Consider the following 27,348-nt stretch of genomic DNA (forward strand, 5'->3'; position numbering starts at 1 on the left):
ATGGAAATAAGTCACACTGACTTTTTTGGGTTATCCTAGGTGACTTTTTTGGGTTATTCTAGGTGACTTTTTTGGGTTATCCTAGGTGACTTTTTTGGGTTATCCTAGGTGACTTTTGGGTTATTCTAGGTGACTTTTGGGTTATCCTAGTTGATTTTTTGGGGTTATCCTAGGTGATTTTTTTGGGTTATCCTAGGTGATTTTTTGGGGTTTATCCTAGGTGATTTTTTTGGGTTATCCTAGGTGATTTTTTTGGGTTTATCCTAGGTGACTTTTTTTGGGTTATCCTAGGTGACTTTTGGGTTATCCTAGGTGGCTTTTGGGTTATCCTAGGTGACTTTTTTTGGGTTATCCTAGGTATTTTACACATATGCTGCTATGTATGATAATCTATGTAACTTTATTTGTGTATACCTGAATAAACTTACACAAGCGCTGTATAATCCCTACACGTTTAGTCCCCCCGCAAAAAAAAAAAAAAATCGTATGTATAAGCGCTGGTACAGCGGCAGCAGCTCAGTGTTTGTGAATCAAGTGACGAGTAAGTGTCACAGCGGCGGCCTCCATGATATTACCCACCCACTACCCTCAAACTTATTTATTTCACCCATATTCTGCCTCAGAGATGTTGACCATGTCCCAAGACAAGAGGAAGGGCCATTTGAAGATGCTCACTGCCAGAAAAGAACAAATAAGACAAAATCTCAAGGTTACACCAGCCACTACAACTGTCCTAGACAACAACAATCCTATTGAGATGCTGGACACTAATATATTTTACACATGTGAGAATGAAGCTACGTTTTCCGAAGACATTGACACCTTTGAAGAGGATCAGGAGAGTGTGTGTGAAGTGAGCAAGAAGAGGAAAGATGTTGCTAAACTCTCGTCTGGATTACTAATGAAAAGACGACGGATGTTACCAGCAAAAATGTATGGAAATTCTTCATTATTTGATGCTGCTACTAGTGATGTGGTCCAGCAAGTAACATCTGATGTGGTCCAGCAAGTAACTTCTGATGTGGTCCAGCAAGGAACATCTGATGTGGTCCAGCAAGGAACTTCTGATGTGGTCCAGCAAGGAACATCTGATGTGGTCCAGCAAGGAACATCTGATGTGGTCCAGCAAGTAACATCTGATGTCCAGCAAGTAACATCTGATGTGGTCCAGCAAGTAACATCTGATGTCCAGCAAGTAACATCTGATGTGGTCCAGCAAGGAACATCTGATGTGGTCCAGCAAGGAACATCTGATGTGGTCCAGCAAGGAACATCTGATATGGTCCAGCAAGGAACATCTGATGTGGTCCAGCAAGGAACATCTGATGTGGTCCAGCAAGGAACATCTGATGTGGTCCAGCAAGGAACATCTGATGTGGTCCAGCAAGTAACATCTGATGTGGTCCAGCAAGTAACATCTGATGTGGTCCAGCAAGTAACATAGTCTGCAGAAAACGATTCGCTAGTCATGACGATGTACTCTAACTTGTTGCAAATAGCTAAAGATAATTGTTATAACTGTGGTTCAGAAGAGATGACTCCTGATTTTGTAACTCGTGGTCAAGAACTATTTGTAACTGTGTCTTGCAATAAATGTAACATTGTGACTAATGCTGCAACTCATAAACTCGGTGAAATAAATAGACAGACATGTTTGAATATTTATGCTGAACTTTTGAATGGTGGCGGCTACCAAAATTTTGTGAAATATAATGATTTAAGGGAGAACCTTGATCTAAATACATTTAGAAAGTTTACACGATTCATTACTGAGAGAGCCGTTGCAGAGTGTAAGAAAATATTGCAAGAAAGTCGTGACAGTGTGTTTGCTGAGTATGCAAAGAATGGAATACTACCAGACAATAACGGAGTACTTGATGTTAATGTGTCGTTTAACGTTACCTGGCAGAGTCGTGACTTTTACACAAAGATGGGGTTATGTGTAGTAACTGAAGCAGATACTGGCCTCGTTCTTGACTATCAAACATTGACAAAGTATTGCAACCGTTGTTCAAACCTACATACCTTGTACAACGATAAGAAAATAACCACAGAGCATTTTTTGTTACAACGTGCAAAGCATGAACCAGTTTGTAAGATTTTTGATGCTAGTAGTTCAAGTGATATGGAAGCTAGAGCAGCTGAGGCGATATGGGGACGATCATTAACTTATAACATGCGATACTTGAATCTCATTAGTGAAGGTGATGTTACTCCATATACAGTACTTAACAATATGAACAATGGTCTAGGTCCTTATTTTGGTCCTAAAGTGAATGAAGTGGAGTGGGTGGACCACTATGCGAAAAGACTGAAAAGCCGTCTAATAAAATTGATTGAAGAAAATCATGTTGTCAGGGAAATAAATGGGAAGAAAACTAAAATGTTTTTAATGAAAGGAAAGGGAAAACTCTCAGATGATGTTGTTGATAAATTAGTTTATTATTTTGGTCGAGCAATAAAGGAGTCCATTGGAACGAGCATAGAAACAATGAGAAATACCATCTTAGCAAGGTATTTCCATTGCACATCATCAGATGCAGAGCCAAATCATAATTTATGTCCTACTTCCAAATCATCTTGGTGCTTCTACAATAAAGCCATTGCCAAAAATGTGGAAATACCCTCGCACAGCACTATGAAAGTTGTAGTCCATTTAAAGCCAGCCCACCATGAACAAGTGTTAAGAGTTTACAAAGACTTGACCGAGGATGATATGATGCAACGTTGCTTAGGAGAAAATTTGGTTCTTCACAATGAAAATTTCCAAGGGAGAGTATGGACTTGCAGCCCCAACGGAGAAAACAGAAATGAACTAGATTTAGAAGCTGCACAAGTAACAGCACTACCAAATGAAGCTGTTGCTGACAATGAAGGAACATCCTCTAGCAGCACAAAGTTTTCTGTTCAGTCGAGGACTGTGCACCAAAACCAAGTACAAAGAGCTTACGAGAATTTGAGTGAAGAAGATACAATGCATCATCACCTAGACGGAAGAACCAAAAATCCCAGCGAGAATTTCCACCAGAGAGTATGGACTTACTGCCCAGAGGGACAATACAGAAACAAGAGGAGTCTAGATTTAGCAGTTGCACAAGTAACAGCAGAATATACATGTGGATATCATGGAGGCAACCTTGACACTTCACCTGGGTTTCAACGCAACGCTCATACACACCTGTTCCTAAGTACTCAGAACAGTAATATAAAAGACTGGCAAAGGTAAGTTGTTAATGAGTGTTTTACAGTATGACAAGTTAAGGATAAATTTCCAGAATAGTTGTTAATGTATTGGAGAAACGCAGCAAATGGTCACAATTTACTTCTGCCTGACAGAGTTGGGTGAAAATTGAGGTTTTAGTTTCCAGTATGTTCAGCAATTGACATTGTATTTTTGGGGCTAAATTATTAAACGGACTTTTTGTTGTTGTTAGGTTAGGTTGGATTCTAACCCAATAACCACACCCAAACCTTAACCTAACCTGATAATTATTCAACAGTGATATGCAAATTGTTGATGCAGGAATCATTTCATTGTTAATAAAAATACTCACGTTCACAAAAGTTGTAAATTGTTGTAAAATGTAATTTCACAATTTTCATATGGTAAACTCTAGGGAGACTTTTATTGTTTAAACTGAGACTTTACTATTACTGCAATGCGAAGTCTGAATTCTAATGCTGATTTGGTTTGGCTCGCTGTATAGTCCTTGTGGCTTAGCGCTTCTTTTTGATTATAATAATAATTGGTTTGGCTCATATAAGAAGTGTTTAGGTGGTAACACAAATGCATGTTGTAACACGAGTCTGCTGTATTTCTGTGTAATGTTTACCCTTCAACCAAAATAAAGGCAGCTTCTTCATCTCTGAAGTATTAGCAAAAATCCTCCTCATCCTGCCATCACATAGTCTCTGCTACACAAGAACATGATGATAAATTAGACACATGTGCAACTCTTGGGTATCTTTATTAAGGAAACGTTTCGCCACACAGTGGCTTCATCAGTCCATACACAGGAGAAACTTGAAGAACAGGAGGAGAATGAGGTAATCAGTCCTCCTCCTGTTCTTCAAGTTTCTCCTGTGTATGGACTGATGAAGCCACTGTGTGGCAAAATATTTCCTTAATAAAGATATTCAAGAGTTGCATATGTGTCTAATTTATCAACGTGTCGGTTCTGTGAACCATTCATCTACACAAGAACATGACAGGAGGAACACTGAAACAGACCATCTCAGATCCAACCACCTACAGAAATATTTGTCTAACCTATTTTTATGTTACCCAAGTAATAGCTTTTATAACCTTTTACTCATGTGCAAGTTGATTGTTCTACCATATTGTATTACTACTACTATTACAACTGCTACCATTACTACTACTACTACCTCTAGTATAACACCTCACTCTAAGCCTATATATACCCTCTGTGTCCATGTATTGTTTGTATCAGCTTGATAAAGCTCCTGGAGAGCGACGCTGTATAGTCCTTGTGGCTTAGCGCTTCTTTTTTGATTATAATAATAATAATCCTGGAGAGCGAAACATAGCCACAATAAAATGTCACATTAGTTGCACTTGTGTCCTTTTACTTTACAAGGATAGTACAGTACCTTGATGCTAGTGAAGGGATTTAGTAAGTAAGTTTATTCAGGTATAGGTACACAGATACAGTTACATAAATTATCATACATAGCACATATGTAGATTACCTAGTACATGTAAATCCAAGAATTAGAAATATCCTCCCCTTACTCTGATTAAATGTGTAATCCTTTAGAGTTTTCCCTTAAATTTTTTCACATACCTGGATACCTGGAGGTTACCTGGAGGTTATTCCGGGGATCAACGCCCCCGCGGCCCGGTCCATGACCAGGCCTCCCGATGGATCAGGGCCTGATCAACTAGGCTGTTACTGCTGGCCGCACGCAGTCCAACATACGAGCCACAGCCCGGCTGATCCGGCACTGACTTTAGGTATCTGTCCAGCTCTCTCTTGAAGGCAGCCAGGGGTTTATTGGCAATTCCCCTAATGCTTGATGGGAGGCTGTTGAACAGTTTTGGGCCCCGGACACTTATGGTGTTTTCTCTTAGTGTACCAATGGCGCCCCTACTTTTTATTGGGGGCATTTTGCATTGCCATCTTCCACAAAGGTAAAGTGATCCAAAAAAATTAACCCTTTCACTGTAGGGATCCAAGAAATTAACTGTTGGCAATGACAGTATTTAAAGAAAGCGTTCTTAAATCGCTGAGAATTTTTTTCCGGAGGCAATGGCACTGAAATTATGAAATATTACTGAAAATTTAAAGAATTTTGCCAGCACAAGGCTGATGGTCTTGGTGAAATATACACATCGATAATTTTGTCCACTTATAGTCCTATTTTAAGCTAATTCCATTGTTCAGTTCAACCAAATTCTTAGCTATTTCACTGGTATACCATCTGTTCTGTTGAATGAGCACAAGAAACTGCCATTCAGCTATCAGAAACACAATGTATAATTTGGTCAGTTTTACACAAAATTCAACAAATTCCAATTTAAAAATAGAATCTGAAGTAAAAACTGCATTCCAGCAACTGAAGCAATCTTTACTCTGTGCATTAATCATGTCCTCAGGTCCTCCATTTTAAATCCATCAAGCAAAAAAAAAAGAAAAAAAAGTTTTGCTCTATTTCTTACAAATACGAATTTTTATGTTTTATGCATTACAAAAACAATGTAGTTTACATATAATAAAACACTGGTAGGCAAAAAAGAAAGCAATTAGCATGGAATGCACTTCAGGTAAGCTTACCAGGAATGATTGGTCATGGTTTAAGGCATTCTCAATAACTGAAGTAAACTTAGTAAAAATCCATAGAACAGACCAGGGTAGGGGTAGGGGTAGGCAGCATTACCTTTCTACAGGAAAATCTTCAAAAATCAGATGTTTTTTGCTACTTTGAGCTTTGTTTCAGTAAGTTTATTTAAGCTCAGGTACACAACCCCTCATGGAAGGTTCCTTGATGTTGGTGAGGGGCTCTTGATTTAGGGAATTGGATCTGTGCTTCAGTTCCCCGAATTAAGCCTGAATGCCTTCCACATCCCCCCCCTGGGCGCTGTATAATCCTACGGGTTTAGCGTTTCCCCCTTGATTATAATAATAATCAGGTACACAAGTACAATTATCATAGTGTAAATTACATGGGATAACCCCCAAAAAACAGCCAATAAAAGCATGAGAACCATTCTCTCCAAAACTGTTACTTCAAACCAAACACAGTCAGAGGTTTGCTTTTCCCATCATACACCACATAGGGCAGATTTTTTATTCTGTAAATACAAGCCACACACACCCAATCTTATACATGTATATCTTGGCCAAAATTTACCACTCACAGCATGTTTGAGGGTGCTGTGCTTAAACCACAAATTTACTTATGTCACTGGTGTCAGTAATTTAAATCTATGTAAGAGACAGTGATTTTTTTTTTTCTTATACGCCGGTATTCTCCCGGCCCAGGTCTTTTCCAAGTAGTGGTGACCCGGCCTTGGCTCCCTATCTGGGGAGTATCTCGAGACCTAAGTCTTCCATGGGCAGACAGTGATTGGTTTAAATGTTGACCATCACTCATTCAATAGCTATCCTGATATATGTGCACAGACATTGCAATTCAAATGAGCCCTTTTCATAAACATTGCCTTACTTACATCCCAACAGCATATCAAATCGTAGCCGCTACTTTTTTCCTGCTGGATGTTAGAACTACCGTGAAAGGTGGAAATATGCAAAAAAAAAAAAATGAATTGTGAATAGGTGGAAATGTAGTAGGTGAAGGCATGAAAGGTAAAGGTCTACTGTATATGTGGAGAGTAGTATTTGAGGGCTTGGTCCCAGACCTGCACACTGCCATAACTCAACTGGAGTGAGAGATATGGGAGGAAGTGTAAAATAAACCCAGTGAAGGGCCAGGGCACTTTGGGCACAACATGAACATTGCATCAATATCCGTGGTCACAAATTGTTTAAGATTTTACCAGAAACACTGCTGGGACAAGTGCAAAAGTCAAGAGAAAACTGGCCAAGTATCTCCCCCAAGTGCCAGATAAACCAGGCTGTGATGGATGTGTGTGCCAGCAAGCCAGCAGTAACAACTTGGTTAACCAGGGAAGCACCATACAAGTCTAGCCCAGGGCTGGGCTTTGCTCTCCGAGTAGAAAAAAACTAGAAATTCTAGGATATATCAAATGTGAAGGTGGTGGTTCATAATACCAAACTCATAATGTTACTAGGCCGAGAATGTTCATTTACTTGTGAATGTTTTTGTTGAAGTTTCAAAACTGTCAGAACAAAAGTTTTCACAGATGTTAACATTTGAGTCTCCTACACAGAATAATGCTGGTCTGCGACCGCTGTGAAATGAGGTACGTTGATGAGACAAGGTGTGCTGTCATGTGTTCATCGTGTGTTAAAGAAGAAGGAATCAGATTTTCTCATCTAGATAATAAATGTCGATCATGTGGGCTAATCTATTGTCTAGATGGTAAGCTAATAACTAGCAGTGGTTTATGTTGTTTATATATTATTTAATGTGTGAAATCAATATTTTTGGAGAAGACATTTTTCCTTGTGTATTTTTTCCCTAAATAACGTGAATTATTTCTTCCAGGAGAATGTGCGTGTCCAGGATGCTCTTTCATTCCTTATGGGGAGTTTGTGTGTTACAAATGTGAACTGGTGATGGACAATCTCTTGTTACATGAGTGTAAACTTGGTAAGATATTTGTAGTCTGTGCAGTATTTTGAATGTTTTTATGTGATCTCTCCCACAGTGCCTGTGATGATAAACAACAAACGTGTCCAGATACATATTGCATACTTGATGCTACACGTCATCTAAATGTTTTCTGGAGGTGTCTTCTAAAGAATAAAAAGGAGCAGCACACACAACTCACATGTAGGAGACTGAAAGTTATGATAACATTTCAGTGCAAGTTGGACCATTAACCAGTTACACAAGTGTGAAGGGAAAGGAGCCAGAATATAAACATGAGTGGGGGTAGGGATGGGAGAAGTGTAACGTGGGGAGGAATAGTATTAAATTGGTAGTGGTAGTAATAGTGGTGGAAGTGGTAGTGGAAAAAGTAGTGCAACAGTGATAGAAGGGGCAATAAGAAGGTAGAAGTGGTAGTGGAAAAAGTAGTGCAACAGTGATAGGAGTGGCAATAAGAAGGTAGAAGTGGCAGTGGAAAAAAAGGGGAAGAAAGTGGAGACTTAGCAAAGAGATAGTAATAGTGGAGGTAGTCTAAGATAAAGAGAAAAGAGGAGCATTGCAGGAGAGCTAGTGGCCCACGAGGGTAGGACCATACCCAGCGGGACAAAACCCCGTAGGACAGAACCCACCTAGGCAGAAAATAGGAAAGGTAAAGAAAATATAGGAAAGGAGAAGAGGAAAGGAGGAGATGGAGATCAGGTCAGGTCACGAGTGTTCTGTTTGGAGCATTTGAAAGTGTAATGAGAAAGGAAGGCACCTTCTAAGACAGAGCCATATATTCTGGCTCCCTTCCCTTTGTGCTTCTGTGTGACTTAGTTAATGGTCCAATTGAACCCCAAGTCTGACTGAAATGTTGTTATAAGTTTGTCTCCTTTGTGCATTTTATTTGAGTATAGTTAAAAAGGGATTTATTGATAACATTGTTGTGTATGATTGGCCTGGTAGATAGCCCAGACTTAAATCTGATAGAAAATGCATGGCACAATGTGAAGAAAGACATTCAGAAGCGAGAAACCTTGTCTGTCTCAAAGCTGAAAGAGGAACTGATGAAGTATGTCACTATGGATATTGCTTATTTTTTATCTTTAGCAGAATTCAGATTTAGGCACATGCAAGAAGTCATCAAAATTTAGGGGAAAATGACAAAATATTAACAGTAATTTATTTATTTATTTATTTATTTATAATTTGAGCACACTTACAGAGGTACAAAAAAAAATACAGATAAGAGCAGCATGCCAAAGCCACTTATACTATGCATAGCATTACGGGCTGGCTTAAAATTAACTTAAGATTAACTAAGCAATGATGAAATCAGTGAAAAACATTAATGTAAACTGATTACTATAAAGCACAAGTGAGTATTACAAAGACAGGTCATATGGTTGCATGCATTGTTGTAAATTCAGTAGAATGGAGTATTCTGTTAGGTAGTGAATTTAAAAAATAATAAAGTTAGATTGGGTTTTAGGTTTAACATTTATGTGATATAATTGTGAGAAACATTTAAGATATACAATTTATAAGGTTCAGTTATTCAGTATTTATTTGGTTTTGGGTGAGTAAGTGATCTTTGAGAAGAGACTTGAATTTATAAACAGGTAGTGTTTCTTTTATATTAACAGGTAATGAATTCCAGATTTTAGGGCCTTTTATGTGCATTGAGTTTTTGCATAGCGTGAGATGGACACGAGGAATATCAAAGAGTGATCTGTGCCTTGTGTTATGGTCATGTGTTCTGTTGAGGTTGGCAAGGAGATGTTTGAGGGGAGGGTTAATATCAGAGTTGAGTGTTATATGTATGTAATAGGTGCAGTAATAAGTATGGATGTTTTGTATGGTGAGTAGGTTGAGTGTATTGAATATTGGTGGAGTGTGCTGCCTGTAGTGAGAATTTGTTATCATTCTAACTGCAGCCTTTTGTTGGGTAATTAGTGGTCTGAGATGGTTACTTGTTGTTGAGCCCCATGCACAAATTCCATAGGTGAGATAGGGGTAAATAAGAGAGTGATATAGGGCCAGGAGGGCTGACTGTGGAGCATAGTACCGTATCTTCGATAGTATGCCTACAGTCTTGGAAATTTTCTTAGAAATTTGTTGTATATGTGTATGAAATTTGAGTCTATTATCAAGGTGGATTCCTAAGAATTTTCCCTCTGTTAGCTTTGTGATAGGTGATCCGTTTATCATTATGTTAAGAGGGACATCTGTAGCTCTGTTACCAAACTGAATGAAGTAGGTTTTGTCAATGTTTAGTGTAAGTTTGTTAGTAATGTTAATACCTTTTATAGCTCCTTTTGTTTTGGCTTTCAAAGTTATATTTTTTCATGTGAAACAGGATAAGGAGCAATTTTTTTTCTATCACTACAGCTCTGTTCCTTAATTTATTGATCAAGGGCTCTGTTTCGTGTATATACAGTTTACTGTGCATTACTTTATTGCACCTCTTGTAAAGGATTCTGTACACAGGTATTAAATGGCCTGGTTAGCCTTTTTCAGAGTCGTTATGGCTGCTTTGAGAGTTCATCAGCTATTACTCTAGTTACTGGCTATGTTGCTAATGGGAAGGACAGCATATCTGGTGACTGCAGTCAGTTTGGCAGTGTTGATGATGCAGTGGGTATTGGTGAGAATTGTAGGGGGTTGAACCCTCAGACAATGTAGTTACACTCTGAGGAACTGTAGGCTGGCAATCCTTAGGCTACAGGTATGTACTCTTACAAGGAATCCAGTGCTTGTGCCTCACTTGGTCCTGGTTCAGCAGTGTATGATCCTTATGATTATAATAATCTTGGTCCTGGTGTGAATGTGCAGTACATTATAGAACATATGGGCATCTCATGAAAAGGGATGAAGTTAGTCTTAATAAAATAAGGCAGCTCTTTAAAGCAGTGTTTTGAAGTTGCCATTTTAGCATTATTTATCATGCAAAACTAGAGAGGTTCAGCCATTCCATTGTAACTTTTGGATAATTGTCTGATAGGTAATTGAGCACCCACTGTACTTGAGTTTTGGAAGCTTAGTATATAATGTTTGCTGGATAGTGTATGTAAAATGGGAGGGAAAGGTTGTTTTAGCAAGTCAGAAGTTGCTAGAGATAAGAGTGAAAGATTTCTTTAGGTCACTTGGCCTAGGTGGAAAACAGACACTTGAAGAAAATTTATACTGCACATTAGTTTTTTGAAGAATACATTAATAATTCTATAATTTTAAATTGCAGGTGAAGAGAAAGAAGAAAATTTACAGTATGATGTGAAAATATCCACTCCATTTAATCTTCAAAGTGAAGATATAACTATAGAAGACCCTGCTCCCATCTTCAGTGTTTGGACTGGCCTACAGAACAATAAAAACAATAAAAATGGTATTGAAAGAGCAAATGATCATCTTGGCCTTTCTCACCCTAGGAGAATAGCAACTGAATTTAGAAAAGAATGCGAAGAAACTATGAAAAATGGAAGTGTGAGCTTGAATAAATTGAAACACGTTTCTGCCAACTCTCATAGAGATGATGAAGAAAAGCCACCCAAAAGAGGTAAGAAGTAAACAAAATTATTTCGTACTGGTAGTAGTTACAGGTGTTGATTTAAGACTTTAACAAAGTAAAACGGTGGATTATGTTTGAATATCTTTACAGTTGAACCCTGAAATTAGTGAGTTAGGTTCCTGGAGGCTATGAGAATCCTGACCCCTGCAGATATTAGATAATTTTTCATATAATACTGAAATTTTTCCTATTTTATATTTCATATGTACATTAATAAAGAATTTTAGTATTCAAAAATCTTAATTTTGATGATTGATGACTTGTGTGTGTAGATTAAAGATAGGAATGTTCGTTTTAATTCTTTTGTGTTATTATGGTAAATAGCAGAGATGACTTACTGCAGTCAGCAGAGTCACCTTGCTTATTTTTCAGTCACCAAATGCATACTTCTCTTATTTGTGCATATGTCACTCATTTTAAAATTGCTCGACTACATATTAAGTAGTACATCCCCCCCACAGGCGCTGTATAATCCTACGGGTTTAGCGCTTCCCCTTGATTATAATAATAATAATAATACATATTAAGTAAACACAAATATCCGTAATCCTTTAGTCATTTAGGTCATGTCTGACAAGTGATTCGCAGTTAAACTTATATAATTCGTAAGTTGAACTCCATTCTGGCAGCCAGAATAAGTTTTGAACTTCTTGGGCAGTGGTTGATCTCTAATACAGAGGTGAGGTGAAATTTGAGCAGAGCAACTGCTGGTATCTGGTAGTCAGAGTAAAACTATTCCCATATCCAAGGTCATGATTCTCTTGTCTGTCACCTAAGTGATATGGTAATGATTGTCTCTTCACCATATATTATAAAACCATTCCATAGCCTGAATCAGTTTAGAGTATTAATACATACTTAAATTTGTACTATTTTTGCTACCTCTGTTTTTTGTAAATTTTTTTTTATTATTAACACATTGGCTGTTTCCCACCAAGGCAGGGTGACCCAAAAAAGAAAAACTTTCACCATCATTCACACCATCACTGTCTTGCCAGAGGCACACTTACACTACAGTTTTAAAACTGCAACATTAACACCCCTCCTTCAGAGTGCAAGCACTGTACTTCCCATCTCCAGGACTCAAGTCTGGCCTGCTTGTTTCTTTGAATCCCTTTGTAAATATTACCCTGCTCACACTCCTACTTAAAATTGCACCATTATGTAGTCTAAGCCTTAGGTTTAGTCTGTCCGAAATGCACGTGCATGCTAATGGATTTTTGTGCTTAACATTATTTTATTACATGTAAACTACATTTTTATACTGCACATAGAAAATAAATAAAATATATATTGAATATGAAATAAACTGCTAATTTATTCACTTTTCGGGGATTAACCCTTTCAGGGTCCATCCCATAGATCTACGGCTTTGAAGCCAGGGTCCAAGCCGTAGATCTACACCAAAATTCTACCAGCTTTAAATTTAGAGCGAGAAGGCTGGTAGGCCTACATATACGAGGATTGGTCTGCATGGTCAGTGTGCACAGTAAACAAAAAATCGGGGCACCCGCATTGCTTTGTGGGAATCCCATTTACGGCTCACATTGAGCCAGTAAAGCACCTAAACTACTGGGAACGCCTGCAAGTCTTGAGCATGTACTCATTGGAGCGGAGGAGAGAGAGGTACATGATAATACCTGGAAGGTACTCGAGAGCCTGGTCCCAAATCTGCACACTGCCATAACAACATACTGGAGTGAGAGATATGGGAGGAAGTGTAAAATAAACCCAGTGAGGAGCAGGGGTGCGGTGGGGACAATAAGGGAACACTGTATCAACATTCGGGGTCCCAGACTTTTCAACATCTTACCAGAAGATATCAGAAACACTGCTGGAACAAGTGTTGAAGCCTTCAAGAGAAAACTAGACAAGTATCTTCACCAGGTGCCAGATCAACCAGGCTGTGATGGATATGTGGGGCAGCGGGCCTCCAGCAGCAACAGCCTGGTTGACCAGGCGAGCACCAGACGAGCCTGGCCCATGGCTGGGCTCAGAGAGTAGATATACTCTCGAAATTCTTCAAAGGTATTTTTTTTTTTTTTTTTTTTAATCACACTGACCGATTCCCACCAAGGCAGGGTGGCCCGAAAAAGAAAAACTCACCATCATTCACTCCATCACTGTCTTGCCAGAAGGGTGCTTTACACTACAGTTTTTAAACTGCAACATTAACACCCCTCCTTCAGAGTGCAGGCACTGTACTTCCCATCTCCAGGACTCAAGTCCGGCCTGCCGGTTTCCCTGAACCCCTTCATAAATGTTACTTTGCTCACACTCCAACAGCACGTCAAGTATTAAAAACCATTTGTCTCCAATCACTCCTATCAAACACGCTCACGCATGCCTGCTGGAAGTCCAAGCCCCTCGCACACGGAACCTCCTTTACCCCCTCCCTCCAACCTTTCCTAGGCTGACCCCTACCCCGCCTTCCTTCCACTACAGACTGATACACTTTTGAAGTCACTCTGTTTCGCTCCATTCTCTCTACATGTCCGAACCACCTCAACAACCCTTCCTCAGCCCTCTGGACAACAGTTTTGGTAATCCCGCACCTCCTCCTAACTTCCAAACTACAAATTCTCTGCATTATATTCACACCACACATTGCCCTCAGACATGACATCTCTCTGCCTCCAGCCTTCTCGCTGCAACATTCATCACCCATGCTTCACACCCATATAAGAGCGTTGGTAAAACTATACTCTCATACATTCCCCTTTTTGCCTCCAAGGACAAAGTTCTTTGTCTCCACAGACTCCTAAGTGCACCACTCACCCTTTTCCCCTCATCAATTCTATGATTCACCTCATCTTTCATAGACCCATCCGCTGACACGTCCACTCCCAAATATCTGAATACATTCACCTCCTCCATACTCTCTCCCTCCAATCTGATATCCAATCTTTCATCGCCTAATCTTTTTGTTATCCTCATAACCTTACTCTTTCCTGTATTCACTTTTAATTTTCTTCTTTTGCACACCCTACCAAATTCATCCACCAATCTCTGCAACTTCTCTTCAGAATCTCCCAAGAGCACAGTGTCATCAGCAAAGAGCAACTGTGACAACTCCCACTTTATGTGTGATTCTTTATCTTTTAACAATATCAAAGGTAAAGGTATTGATATGCTTTGGCAGTAAATGTGTTCAGATATTTGGGAGTGGACATGTTGGAAGATGGGTCTGTGAAAGAACTATAGAACTGATAAAAGAGTGGGGGTGGGGAAGTGAATGGTGGATGGTTCATTGAGGAATCTGTGGAGACAGACTATCCATGGAGACGAGAAAGGAAAATGTACCAGAGTATAATGGCACCAGCATTGTTGTATTGCTTTGAGACATCAGTTTTTAACATTGTACAAGAAGCATTGGAGACATTTTGTTTGAGGGCAATGTGTGGTGTGAATAATAAGTCTTGTGTTGAATGTGTTAGACAAGAGTAAGTGAAGGCATGCAGTTTTTATGACACTGTGCTGTTGGAATATGAGCAAAGTAACATTTTTGAAGGGATTCAGGGAAAACTGGTTTGTCACACACAAGTTCTGGCTCTGGGAAGTGCAGTGCCTACACTCTAAAGGAAGGGTGGTAATGTTTGGAGAGCTATCCAAACTGTAATGTCAGAAAGCTTCTGGCAAGTCAGTGATTGAATGAGTGCCAGTTAATTATTTTTTGTGTGTGGTGGTGGTGTCAATGGCAATGACTAGTGTGTTAAAGTAAAAATGAAAATTTCTGTGATGTTTTATTTTTATTATCACACTGGCCGATTCCCACCAAGGCAGGGTGGCCCGAAAAAGAAAAACTTTCACCATCATTCACTCCATCACTGTCTTGCCAGAAGGGTGCTTTACACTACAGTTTTTAAACTGCAACATTAACACCCCTCCTTCAGAGTGCAGGCACTGTACTTCCCATCTCCAGGACTCAAGTCCGGCCTGCCGGTTTCCCTGAATCCCTTCATAAATGTTACTTTGCTCACACTCCAACAGCACGTCAAGTATTAAAAACCATTTGTCTCCATTCACTCCTATCAAACACGCTCACGCATGCCTGCTGGAAGTCCAAGCCCCTCGCACACAAAACCTCCTTTACCCCCTCCCTCCAACCCTTCCTAGGCCGACCCCTACCCCGCCTTCCTTCCACTACAGACTGATACACTCTTGAAGTTATTCTGTTTCGCTCCATTCTCTCTACATGTCCGAACCACCTCAACAACCCTTCCTCAGCCCTCTGGACAACAGTTTTGGTAATCCCGCACCTCCTCCTAACTTCCAAACTACGAATTCTCTGCATTATATTCACACCACACATTGCCCTCAGACATGACATCTCCACTGCCTCCAGCCTTCTCCTCGCTGCAACATTCATCACCCATGCTTCACACCCATATAAGAGCGTTGGTAAAACTATACTCTCATACATTCCCCTCTTTGCCTCCAAGGACAAAGTTCTCTGTCTCCACAGACTCCTAAGTGCACCACTCACTCTTTTTCCCTCATCAATTCTATGATTCACCTCATCTTTCATAGACCCATCCGCTGACACGTCCACTCCCAAATATCTGAATACATTCACCTCCTCCATACTCTCTCCCTCCAATCTGATATTCAATCTTTCATCACCTAATCTTTTTGTTATCCTCATAACCTTACTCTTTCCTGTATTCACCTTTAATTTTCTTCTTTTGCACACCCTACCAAATTCATCCACCAATCTCTGCAGCTTCTCTTCAGAATCTCCCAAGAGCACAGTGTCATCAGCAAAGAGCAGCTGTGACAACTCCCACCCTGTGTGTGATTCTTTATCTTTTAACTCCACGCCTCTTGCCAAGACCCTCGCATTTACTTCTCTTACAACCCCATCTATAAATATATTAAACAACCACGGTGACATCACACATCCTTGTCTAAGGCCTACTTTTACTGGGAAAAAATTTCCCTCTTTTCTACATACTCTAACTTGAGCCTCACTATCCTCGTAAAAACTCTTCACTGCTTTCAGTAACCTACCTCCTACACCATACACTTGCAACATCTGCCACATTGCCCCCCTATCCACCCTGTCATACGCCTTTTCCAAATCCATAAATGCCACAAAGACCTCTTTAGCCTTATCTAAATACTGTTCACTTATATGTTTCACTGTAAACACCTGGTCCACACACCCCCTACCTTTCCTAAAGCCTCCTTGTTCATCTGCTATCCTATTCTCCGTCTTACTCTTAATTCTTTCAATTATAACTCTACCATACACTTTACCAGGTACACTCAACAGACTTATCCCCCTATAATTTTTGCACTCTCTTTTATCCCCTTTGCCTTTATACAAAGGAACTATGCATGCTCTCTGCCAATCCCTAGGTACCTTACCCTCTTCCATACATTTATTAAATAATTGCACCAACCACTCCAAAACTATATCCCCACCTGCTTTTAACATTTCTATCTTTATCCCATCAATCCCGGCTGCCTTACCCCCTTTCATTTTACCTACTGCCTCACGAACTTCCCCCACACTCACAACTGGCTCTTCCTCACTCCTACAAGATGTTATGTTAAACCATAAAATAAAGATTCAATATTTAATACATATTTTTACCAGTACTTGTCTGAAAAGTTGATCCTGTCTTGTTCACTGAAAGGGATGTACTGGATCTTGTTTATTCTAGGCTGACTTAGAGTATTTGACAAGGATGAGAGAATTGACTGAGGTGAATCTGGGCATTTTTCAGGAGTTGTGTATACTGGGGGCTTTTGTGGAATTGTAGGTTGATGCTACTGCATTTTTTTTTTTATATGCAGTAGGGCCTTGCTTTATGGCATTCCACTAATACGGACATTTTAAATTGTAACTAAAAAACTCTATATGTCTCTCCCACCTGACTTTCTAATAGTCACTGGTTGCCATCCAGTGTGTTTACATTCTTCGTGAGCATGTCTGTTTACATTCTTCGTGAGCATGTCTCTCCATTATGTCTGGAAACTTTCCAAAGTTTCAAGTGCTTTAAAATTATTTCACACTATATATATAGTACTCTGGTAATTATACTTGTGTATACCTGTATCTAAATAAACTTACACTGTGCTGGCATACAGGTACATGCTAAAATCACTAAGAGTGTCTTATTAGTCTTGAAAACGTCATATTAATAATGATGTTAGCACACAATAATAATCACTCTGAGACGCATTAAATGATGTATATTACGTTAATATAGACATTTTGATTAATCCATCTATGATTTTTTTTAAATTATATAATAAACATGCTATGTAACATATTAACATAATAAATATACCCCACAGTTGAATAAATTAACATAAATATGAGATGTTATTCCAGTCGTCTTGCCGGAGTGTCGGAAAGAATAACGTTTTCTATAGTTCAGCACCAAAGACAATGTGTACGCAATAGTATTACTGGGGGTAGCTGTAGAAAATTATTCCTTTTGTATGCCTTCACTCAGTTTCATTCCTTCTAAAAATGGTGTGTTACATGAGAATGGGAGTGTTGCTCTTTATTTACTCTACTTTACCTACGTGGAGACAACTTGTACACAATGTAATGTGTTTGTATTATGGTATAAACTTCACAAACATGGAAATAAACATGTATCAACCTTAACTAGATGCTTTTGTCTGCTTGTTTGCATACTTTGAGACTCTGTCCTCTTTCTCTCGCTTATTCGTTTTTATCTTGTTTACTCGCCTCTCACCTTACATTAAGACTACAAATATTTTAAGGTAAGTAATGAGTGTACTGTATATGCATTTTATCACAGTAGGGCGCTTTAAATGTTGTAGTATATTACATGTGTGTGGGGTGGCCAGGTGGGCTAGCTTACCTACTACACCCGACTTCTTACAATAATTACTATTCACCTCTCGCCCAACATTAAGACTACAGATATTTTGTGGTAAGTAATGAGTGTACTATGTGTGTGTAATTTACTTTTTCTTGCTTTTTAATGCCTAGTTCTGTTGCTAACTTAATATATGTTACTGTAAACTTGTTATCTGGGATTTCTTCCTTTTAACGCACTGGCAGTATCCCACCGAGGCAGGGTGGCCCAAAATGAAAAACAAAAGTTTGTCTTTTTAACTTTAGTAATGTATACAGGAGAAGGGGTTACTAGCCCCTTGCTCCCAGCATTTTAGTCGCCTCTTACAACACGCATGGCTTACGGAGGAAGAATTCTGTTCTGCTTCCCCATGAAGACAAGAGGAAATAAACAAGAACTACAGTCATACTGGCCAGGTTGTGGCAGCGACCACCAAAATTCTACAGTGATTATGTATGATTGAGGTGAAAGTGTTGGATGATGATGAAAGTGTTTTCTTTTTAGGGTTTTTTTTTCTTTTTGGGTCACCCTGCCTTGGTGGGAGACAGCCAACTTGTTGAAAAAAGTGTAAGTAGAAGTAGCAGGACATACCTAAAATCTTGCAGGTTTATGAGACAGACAAAAGACACCAGCAATCCTACCATCATGTAAAACAATTACAGGCTTCCTTTTTACACTCACTTGGCTGGACAGTAGTACTTCCCTGGGTGGTTGCTGTCTACCAAACTACTACCTAAGAAGATTTTTTTTTTTTTTCAACAAACCGGCCGTATCCCATAAATACATATATTTTTTTTTTTAACAAGTCGACCGTCTCCCACCGAGGCAGAGTGACCCAAAAAGAAAGAAAATCCCCAAAAAGAAAATACTTTCATCATCATTCAACACTTTCACCTCACTCACACATAATTGCTGTTTTTGCAGAGGTGCTCAGAACACAACAGTTTAAAAGCATATACGTATAAAGATACACAACGTATCCCTCCAAACTGCTAATATCTCAAAACCCCTCCTTTAGAGTGCAGGCATTGTACTTCCCATTTTCAGGACTCAAGTCCGGCTATATAAAAATAACCGGTTTCCCTGAATCCCTTCACCATCCCAAATACCATTCGTCTCCATTCACTCCTATCGAACACGCTCATGCATGCCTGCTGGAAGTCCAAGCCCCTCGCCCACAAAACCTCCCTTACCCCTTCCTTCCAACCTTTTCAAGGACGACCCCTACCCCGCCTTCCTTCTCCTACAGATTTAAATTCTCTTCATGTCATTCTACTTTGATCCATTCTCTCTAAATGACCAAACCACCTCAACAACCCCTCTTCAGCCCTCTGACTAGTACTTTTATTAACTCCACACCTTCTCTTAATTTCCACACTCTGAATTTTCTGCATAATATTTACACCACACATTGCCCTTAGACAGGACATCTCCACTGCCTCCAACCGCCTCCTCGCTGCAGCATTCACAACCCAAGCTTCACACTCATATAACAGTGTTGGTACTACTATACTTTCATAACATTCCCTTCTTTGCCTCCATAGATAACGTTTTTTGACTCTACATATACCTCAACGCACCACTCACCTTTTTTCCCTCATCAATTCTATGATTAACCTCATCCTTCATAAATCCATCCGCCGACACGTTAACTCCCAAGTATCTGAAAACATTCACTTCTTCCATACTCCTCCTCCCCAATTTGATATCCAATTTTTCTTTAAATCATTTGATACCCTCATCACCTTACTCTTTTCTATGTTCACTTTCAACTTTCTACCTTTACACATACTCCCAAACTCATCCACTAACCTTTGCAATTTTTCTTTAGAATCTCCCATAAGCACAGTATCATCAGCAAAAAGTAACTGTGTCAATTCCCATTTTGTATTTGATTCCCCATAATTTAATCCCACCCCTCTCCCGAACACCCTAACATTTACTTCCTTTACAACCCCATCTATAAATACAGTGGACCCCCGCTTAACGATCACCTCCAAATGCGACCAATTATGTAAGTGTATTTATGTAAGTGCATTTGTACGTGTATGTTTGGGGGTCTGAAATGGACTAATCTACTTCACAATATTCCTTATGGGAAAAAATTCGGTCAGTACTGGCACCTGAACATACTACTGGAATGAAAAAAGTTCGTTAACCGGGGGTCCACTGTATATTAAACAACCATGGTGACATTACACATCCCTGTCTAAGACCTACTTTTACCGGGAAGTATTCTCCCTCTCTTCTACACACCCTAACCTGAGCCTCACTATCCTCATAAAAACTCTTTACAGCATTTAATAACTTACCACCTATTCCATACACTTGCAATATCTGCCACATTACTCCCCTATCCACTCTATCATATGCCTTTTCTAAATCCATAAATGCAATAAAAACTTCCCTACCTTTATCTAGATACTGTTCACATGTATGCTTCAATGTAAACACTTGATCTGCACATACATATATATGTATTAATATGATTTTACATTGCAGGTGAAGGGAAGCAAGGAGAAAAATCGCACGGTTTGGAAATTTTGAATCCAGTTCGACTGCGAGTTGAAAATGCAGCAGTAGAGAACTCTACTCCAGTTAGCACTATTTGGACAGGCTTACAGTACAAAAGTAGTAGTAATAACACTGATGATGGCACTGAAAACCTGAAAGTAATGGAGCAAGCACATAATTATTCTAATCTCTCTCATTTTGATGAAGAAAATGAAATTACAAAAGAAGAGTTCTACGAAGAAGAAGAAACTGAAATAAATTTAGAAAAAAAGTTGAATATTGTGGAACAGCCTGTTTTTTGTAACTCTCATAAAGATAAAAAGTCATCAAAACAAGGTAAGAAATCAGGGATTTACATTCCTAAGAAAGCATGATGATATATTATCCCTAATCAGATTAAAAAATGTATATGCTGTATTTTTAACTGTGCAGGTGTAACAAACTTAACAAGAATATTTGAGACAAGGGATATTGTGTGGTACCAGCATCTGAAAAATAGCCAAGCACTCCAGGCCCCACCTGAAACTAACACTATTGTCAGACAATAGGCAGGGGGCTGATATCTAGGGTATGCATCAATCCAAGGACAGTATTAAATTGTTCATAAACTTACAAACTCTATTATTTTTTAAGTACCACTGTAAACTTTTCCATTCAGTAAGAAGTGTAATTCCCAAATTTATTTGATTTTTGCAGTTATTTCTTGAATTTAAAATCTTATATAATTATGGTTAGGTCTGTTGCATTCCTCTTCCACTTTGGTTTGCTTGCAGTTTGTACTAAAGTACAGTGGACCCCCGGTTAACGATATTTTTTCATTCCAGAAGTATGTTCAGGTGTCAGTACTGACCGAATTTGTTCCCATAAGGAATATTGTGAAGTAGATTAGTCCATTTCAGACCCCCAAACATACACGTACAAACGCACTTACATAAATACATTTTCATAATTGGTCGCATTGGGAGGTGATCGTTAAGCGGGGGTCCACTGTATTCCTGTTCAGTTTTCCATAACTCAATCATTTAATATTTATCTTCACTGAACATCATTCTTTTCTGTGGCCCATTCAAAGACTTGGCTAATATTAGCTTGAAGGTTTGTTGTAGCCTTAGTAAATAAATACAGTGGACCCCCGGTTAACGATATTTTTTCACTCCAGAAGTATGTTCAGGTGCCAGTGCTGACCGAATTTGTTCCCATAAGGAATATTGTGAAGTAGATTAGTCCATTTCAGACCCCCAAACATACACGTACAAACGCACTTACATAAATACACTTACATAATTGGTCGCATTGGGAGGTGATCATTATGCTGGGGTCCACTGTAAATAAAATATTTATTGTCCAAGAAGATACATAGTTTTACAGATTGTTTTACACTGGTAATTTCTGACGTGGCACTTTAGTAGGAATTTTGGTATCTGTAATGGATTTTATGGTGCTTTGATTTTTACATCTGTTTGATATGACAATAGAAAATTTAAGCTGTATGCCTCGTAAAAACAGCTTTGTACTATGAAGGAATCTGCTTTAACTTTGTTGATGTTTTCCTTTTGTAATATGAATGGGATAATTCTAAGACTTGAGTCCTGGAGGTGGGAGGTAGAGTGCATGTACTTTAACCCGTAAACGGTCCAAACGTATATATACGTTTTTTCAACATTTGAAAGTAGTATGTAAAAAAAGTAGATCATCTTTTTGTTTTTCTACCTTTGAAAAATGTGAAAAAAAACTTTGATCTACTCTTTTTTTTTTTGTTATATTTGAAAATATGTAAAAAAAACTTAGATCTACTTTTGTAGCACTACACATGTGAACGTAGATCTGCTTGGACCGTTTGCGGGTTAAAGGAAGGGTTTCAAACATTTGCTGTTTAGAGGGACATGTAAACTGTCATAGCTGTGTGCCTCTGGTAAGACAATGATAGTGTGAATGATGGTGAAAGTTTTTCTTTTTTGGGTCACCCTGCCACTGTGGGAGATGGCTAGTATGTGTGAAAACGTCAGAGTTTAGAAATGTTGTGCTTAAGTTCTTTGAAAATAATATACTTTATAAGTATAATTTTACATTGCAGGTGAAAAGAAGCAAGGAGAAATATCTCATGATTTGGGATTTTCTAGTCCAGTTCAATCTCAAGTTTATTTTAAAAATAGAGTTAAGGCAAACTCTGCTCCAGCTCTTACTGTTTGGACTGGCCAGTGCATTAATAGAACTAATAACAGTGATGGTGGTATTAAAAACCTGAAAGTAGAGGAGGCAGATTATTCCGATATCTCACACTTTGATGGAGCAGAATGTGAATTTACAAAAGAAGAGTTCTTTGAAGAAGAAACTAATAAAAATGTTGATACAAATTGGAGTAAGATGGAGCATCATGTTTTTCCTAACTCTGAAGATAATGAAAAGTCACCAAAACAAGGTAAGAAATAAGTGAAACAATTTTCTGGGCTATGAAACATTTTCTTGAATTTTATAATTCTATCACTTGTACCAGTAGGAAATACAAGCAATGATTTATGATCCTAAAAAAGCATAATGATAGATTTAATCTGAAATTAATGAAATTGGGCAGGATATTATTGTCACAAGGGACGTGGTTATTATAGATTTAGCCAGACTTGAGCCCTGGAAATGGGAAGTACAATGCCTGCACTTTAAAGGAGGGGTCTGGTATATTGACAGTTTGGAGGGACTTTTAAACTGTCATATCTGAGTGCCTCTACAAAGACAGTGATTATGTATGAGTGAGGTGAAAGTGTTGAATGATGATGAAAGTACGTACAGTGGACCCCCGCCTAACGATATTATTTCAATCCAGAAGTCTGTTTGGGTGCCATTATAGACCGAATTTGTTCCCATAAGAAATATTGTGAATTAGATTAGTCGGTTTCAGACCCCCAAAAATACACCTACAAAAGCACTTACAAAAATACACTTACATAATTGGTCGAGTTGGGAGCTGATCGTTAGGCGGGGGTCCACTGTATACAGTGGACCCTCGACCAACGATATTAATTCGTTCCTGAGAGCTCATTGGTAATAGAAATTATCGTTAGTCGAGTTAATTTTCCCCATAAGAAATAATGGAAATCAAATTAATCCGTTCCTGACACCCCAAAGTATTGAAAAAAAAAATTTTTACCACATGAAATATTAATTTTAATACACACAAACTGAAGAAGACATGCACAGTTACATGACACTTACCTTTATTGAAGATCTGGTGATGATTGATGGGATGGGAGGAGGGGAGAGTGTTGATCTTCTTAGTGTTTAGAAGGGGAATCCCCTTCCATTAGGACTTGAGGTAGCAAGTCTTTTTCCGGGGTTACTTCCCTTGTTCTTTTAATGCCACTAGGACCAGCTTCAGAGTCACTGGACTTCTGTCGCACAACATATCTGTCCATAGAGGCCTGTACCTCCCGTTCCTTTATGACATTTCTAAAGTGTTTCACAACATTGTCAGTGTACAGGTTGCCAACACGGCTTGCAGTAGCTGTGTCAGGGTGATTTTCATCCATAAAGGTTTGCACTTTAAGCCACATTGCACAGATTTCCTTAATCTTAGAAGTAGGCAACTTCTTCAATTTCTCTCTCCCCTCCTCCGAAGCAGTTTCCTCAGGTGTGGCCTCATGCTGATGAAGATGATCTAGCAGCTCATCAGTGGTTAGTTCTTCATTGTCCTCCTCCACCAACTCTTCCACATCCTCCCCACTAACCTCCAACCCCAAGGACTTCCCCAATGCCACAATGGATTCCTCAACTGGCATAGGATTCTCAGGGTTAGCCTCAAACCCTTCAAAATCCCTTTTGTCTACACATTCTGGCCACAGTTTTTTCCAAGCAGAGTTCAAGGTCCTCTTAGTCACTTCCTCCCAAGCCTTACCTATAATGTTTACACAATTGAGGATGGTAAAGTGATCTTTCCAAAACTCTCTTAGAGTCAGTTGAGTTTCTGAGGTCACTACAAAGCACCTTTCAAACATAGCTTTTGTGTACAGTTTCTTGAAGTTGGAAATGACCTGCTGGTCCATGGGCTGCAGGAGAGGAGTGGTATTAGGAGGCAAAAACTTCACCTTAATGAAGCTCATGTCCCTAGAAAGTCGCTCTGCCAAGTCTGAAGGATGACCAGGAGCATTGTCTAATACCAGGAGGCACTTAAGGTCTAATTTCTTTTCAATTAGGTAATTTTTCACAGTGGGGGCAAATGCATGGTGTAACCAGTCATAGAAAAAGTCCCTAGTGACCCATGCCTTACTGTTTGCCCTCCACAGCACACACAAATTAGCCTTGAGGACATTGTTTTTCCTGAACACTCTGGGAGTTTCAGAGTGATACACCAATAAAGGCTTCACTTTGCAATCACCACTAGCATTGGCACACATCAACAGAGTAAGCCTGTCTTTCATAGGCTTATGTCCTGGGAGTGCCTTTTCCTCCTGAGTAATGTAGGTCCTGCTTGGCATTTTCTTCCAAAACAGGCCTGTTTCGTCACAATTAAACACTTGTTCAGGTTTCAGTCCTTCACTGTCTATGTACTCCTTGAATTCCTGCACATATTTTTCAGCCGCTTTGTGGTCCGAACTGGCAGCCTCACCATGCCTTATCACACTATGAATGCCACTACGCTTCTTAAATCTCTCAAACCAACCTTTGCTGGCCTTAAATTCACTCACATCACCACTAGTTGCTGGCATTTTTTTAATTAAATCGTCATGCAACTTCCTAGCCTTTTCACATATGATCGCTTGAGAGATGCTATCTCCTGCTATCTGTTTTTCGTTTATCCACACCAATAAGAGTCTCTCAACATCTTCTATCACTTGCGATCTCAGTTTCGAAAACATAGTTGCACCTTTGGCAAGAACAGCTTCCTTGATTGCCGTTTTCTTGCCCACAATAGTAGCGATGGTTGATTGGGGTTTACTATACAACCTGACCAGCTCGGAGACACGCACTCCACTTTCATACTTAGCAATGATCTCTTTCTTCATCTCCATAGTAATTCTCACCCTTTTTGCTGTAGGGTTGGCACTAGAAGCTTTCTTGGGGCCCATGGTGACTTATTTTGCAGGTGCAATCACTACAAAGGCTGTGATAATATGAAATGTTCCAATTGTATGTTTGGAAGCGACCGCGGTGGCTGGCTGGCTTGTAAACACTGGCACCCATGGGACAAGTGAGGCGCGCTCAGGCCAAAGTGGACGCGTCTCGAACGGAACGAATAGCGTTGGTCGGGTTTTTTAGCGCTAGTCGAGGCAAAAATTTTGTGATAAAATGTGTCGCTAGTCGGATTTATCGTTAATTGATGCCATCATTGGTCGGGGGTCCACTGTATAAAATCAACATTTGGACAGTTTAAGGGTTAATGTATCCCACAACTAGGATGGACAGGTTGTAGCTTAGAGGGTCAAAGGCAACTGGAGAGTGGGTGAGGGTACATTGTTTCTTCTTGAATTAGAAACAGTCAGTAAGCTAAAGAAACTTTATATTAAACTTATTTGAACAATATACAGTGTTAATGTAATTTTTCATTGCAGGTGAAAAGCAAGGAGAAAAATTTCCATGTAGTTTGGAAATTTCTAATCCAGTTAACCCAAAAGTAGAAAATTCAGCTATGGAAGATGCAGCTACCACCATCACTGTTTGGACTGGCTTACAGTGCAGCAATAATGAGTGATGGTGTTATTGACAGTGAAAAATAAAAGTAATGGTGAAAGCAGAGGATCATTCTGGCCTTTCTCAATTTAATAAGTTGGAATGTGCATTTAAAAGTTATCTGAAGAAAGAATTGTAAAATATGTAGATACAAGCTGGAGTAAGTTGGAGCATCACTTTTTTTTTTTTTTTTTTAACAAGTTGTCCATCTTCCACTGAGGCAGGGTGACCCAAAAACAAAGAAAATCCCCAAAAAGAAAATACTTTCATCATCATTCGACACCTTCACCTCACTCACACATAATCACTGTTTTTGCAGAGGTGCTCAGAATACAACAGTTTAGAAGCATATACGTATAAAGATACACAACATATCCCTCCAAACTGCCAATATCCCAAACCCCTCCTTTAAAGTGCAGGCATTGTACTTCCCATTTCCAGGACTCAAGTCCGGCTATATAAAAATAACCGGTTTCCCTGAATCCCTTCACTAAATATTACCCTGCTCACACTCCAACAGCTCGTCAGGTCCCAAATACCATTCGTCTCCATTCACTCCTATCTAACACGCTCACGCACGCTTGCTGGAAGTCCAAGCCCCTCGCCCACGAAACCTCCTTTACCCCCTCCCTCCAACCTTTTCGAGGACGACCCCTACCCCGCCTTCCTTCCCCTACAGATTTATACGCAGTCCATGTCATTCTACTTTGATCCATTCTCTCTAAATGACCAAACCACCTCAACAACCCCTCTTCAGCCCTCTGACTAATACTTTTATTAACTCCACACCTTCTCCTAATTTCCACACTCCGAATTTTCTGCATAATATTTACACCACACATTGCCCTTAGACAGGACATCTCCACTGCCTCCAACCGCCTCCTCGCTGCAGCATTTACAACCCAAGCTTCACACCCATATAAGAGTGTTGGTACTACTATACTTTCATACATTCCCTTCTTTGCCTCCATAGATAACGTTTTTTGTCTCCACATATACCTCAATGCACCACTCACCTTTTTTCCTTCA

General features: G+C 39.3%; 1 protein-coding gene across 1 annotated transcript; it reads left to right on the forward strand.

Moving 5' to 3' along the window:
• The first annotated feature begins 1,451 nt into the window (after positions 1–1,451).
• LOC128706489 (uncharacterized) lies at positions 1,452–26,496 on the forward strand. The gene is made up of 7 exons (XM_070081352.1): positions 1,452–3,222; positions 7,376–7,527; positions 7,654–7,758; positions 10,979–11,293; positions 20,650–20,997; positions 22,736–23,080; positions 26,202–26,496. The coding sequence occupies exons 1-7, from the start codon at positions 1,469–1,471 to the stop codon at positions 26,339–26,341; spliced, it is 3,159 nt and encodes a 1,052-aa protein (XP_069937453.1). The 5' UTR covers positions 1,452–1,468; the 3' UTR covers positions 26,342–26,496.
• The last annotated feature ends 852 nt before the right edge of the window (positions 26,497–27,348 follow it).

This window comes from Cherax quadricarinatus, unplaced genomic scaffold (genome assembly GCF_038502225.1).
Source record: "Cherax quadricarinatus isolate ZL_2023a unplaced genomic scaffold, ASM3850222v1 Contig2419, whole genome shotgun sequence".
Taxonomy (NCBI): Eukaryota; Metazoa; Arthropoda; class Malacostraca; order Decapoda; family Parastacidae; genus Cherax; species Cherax quadricarinatus.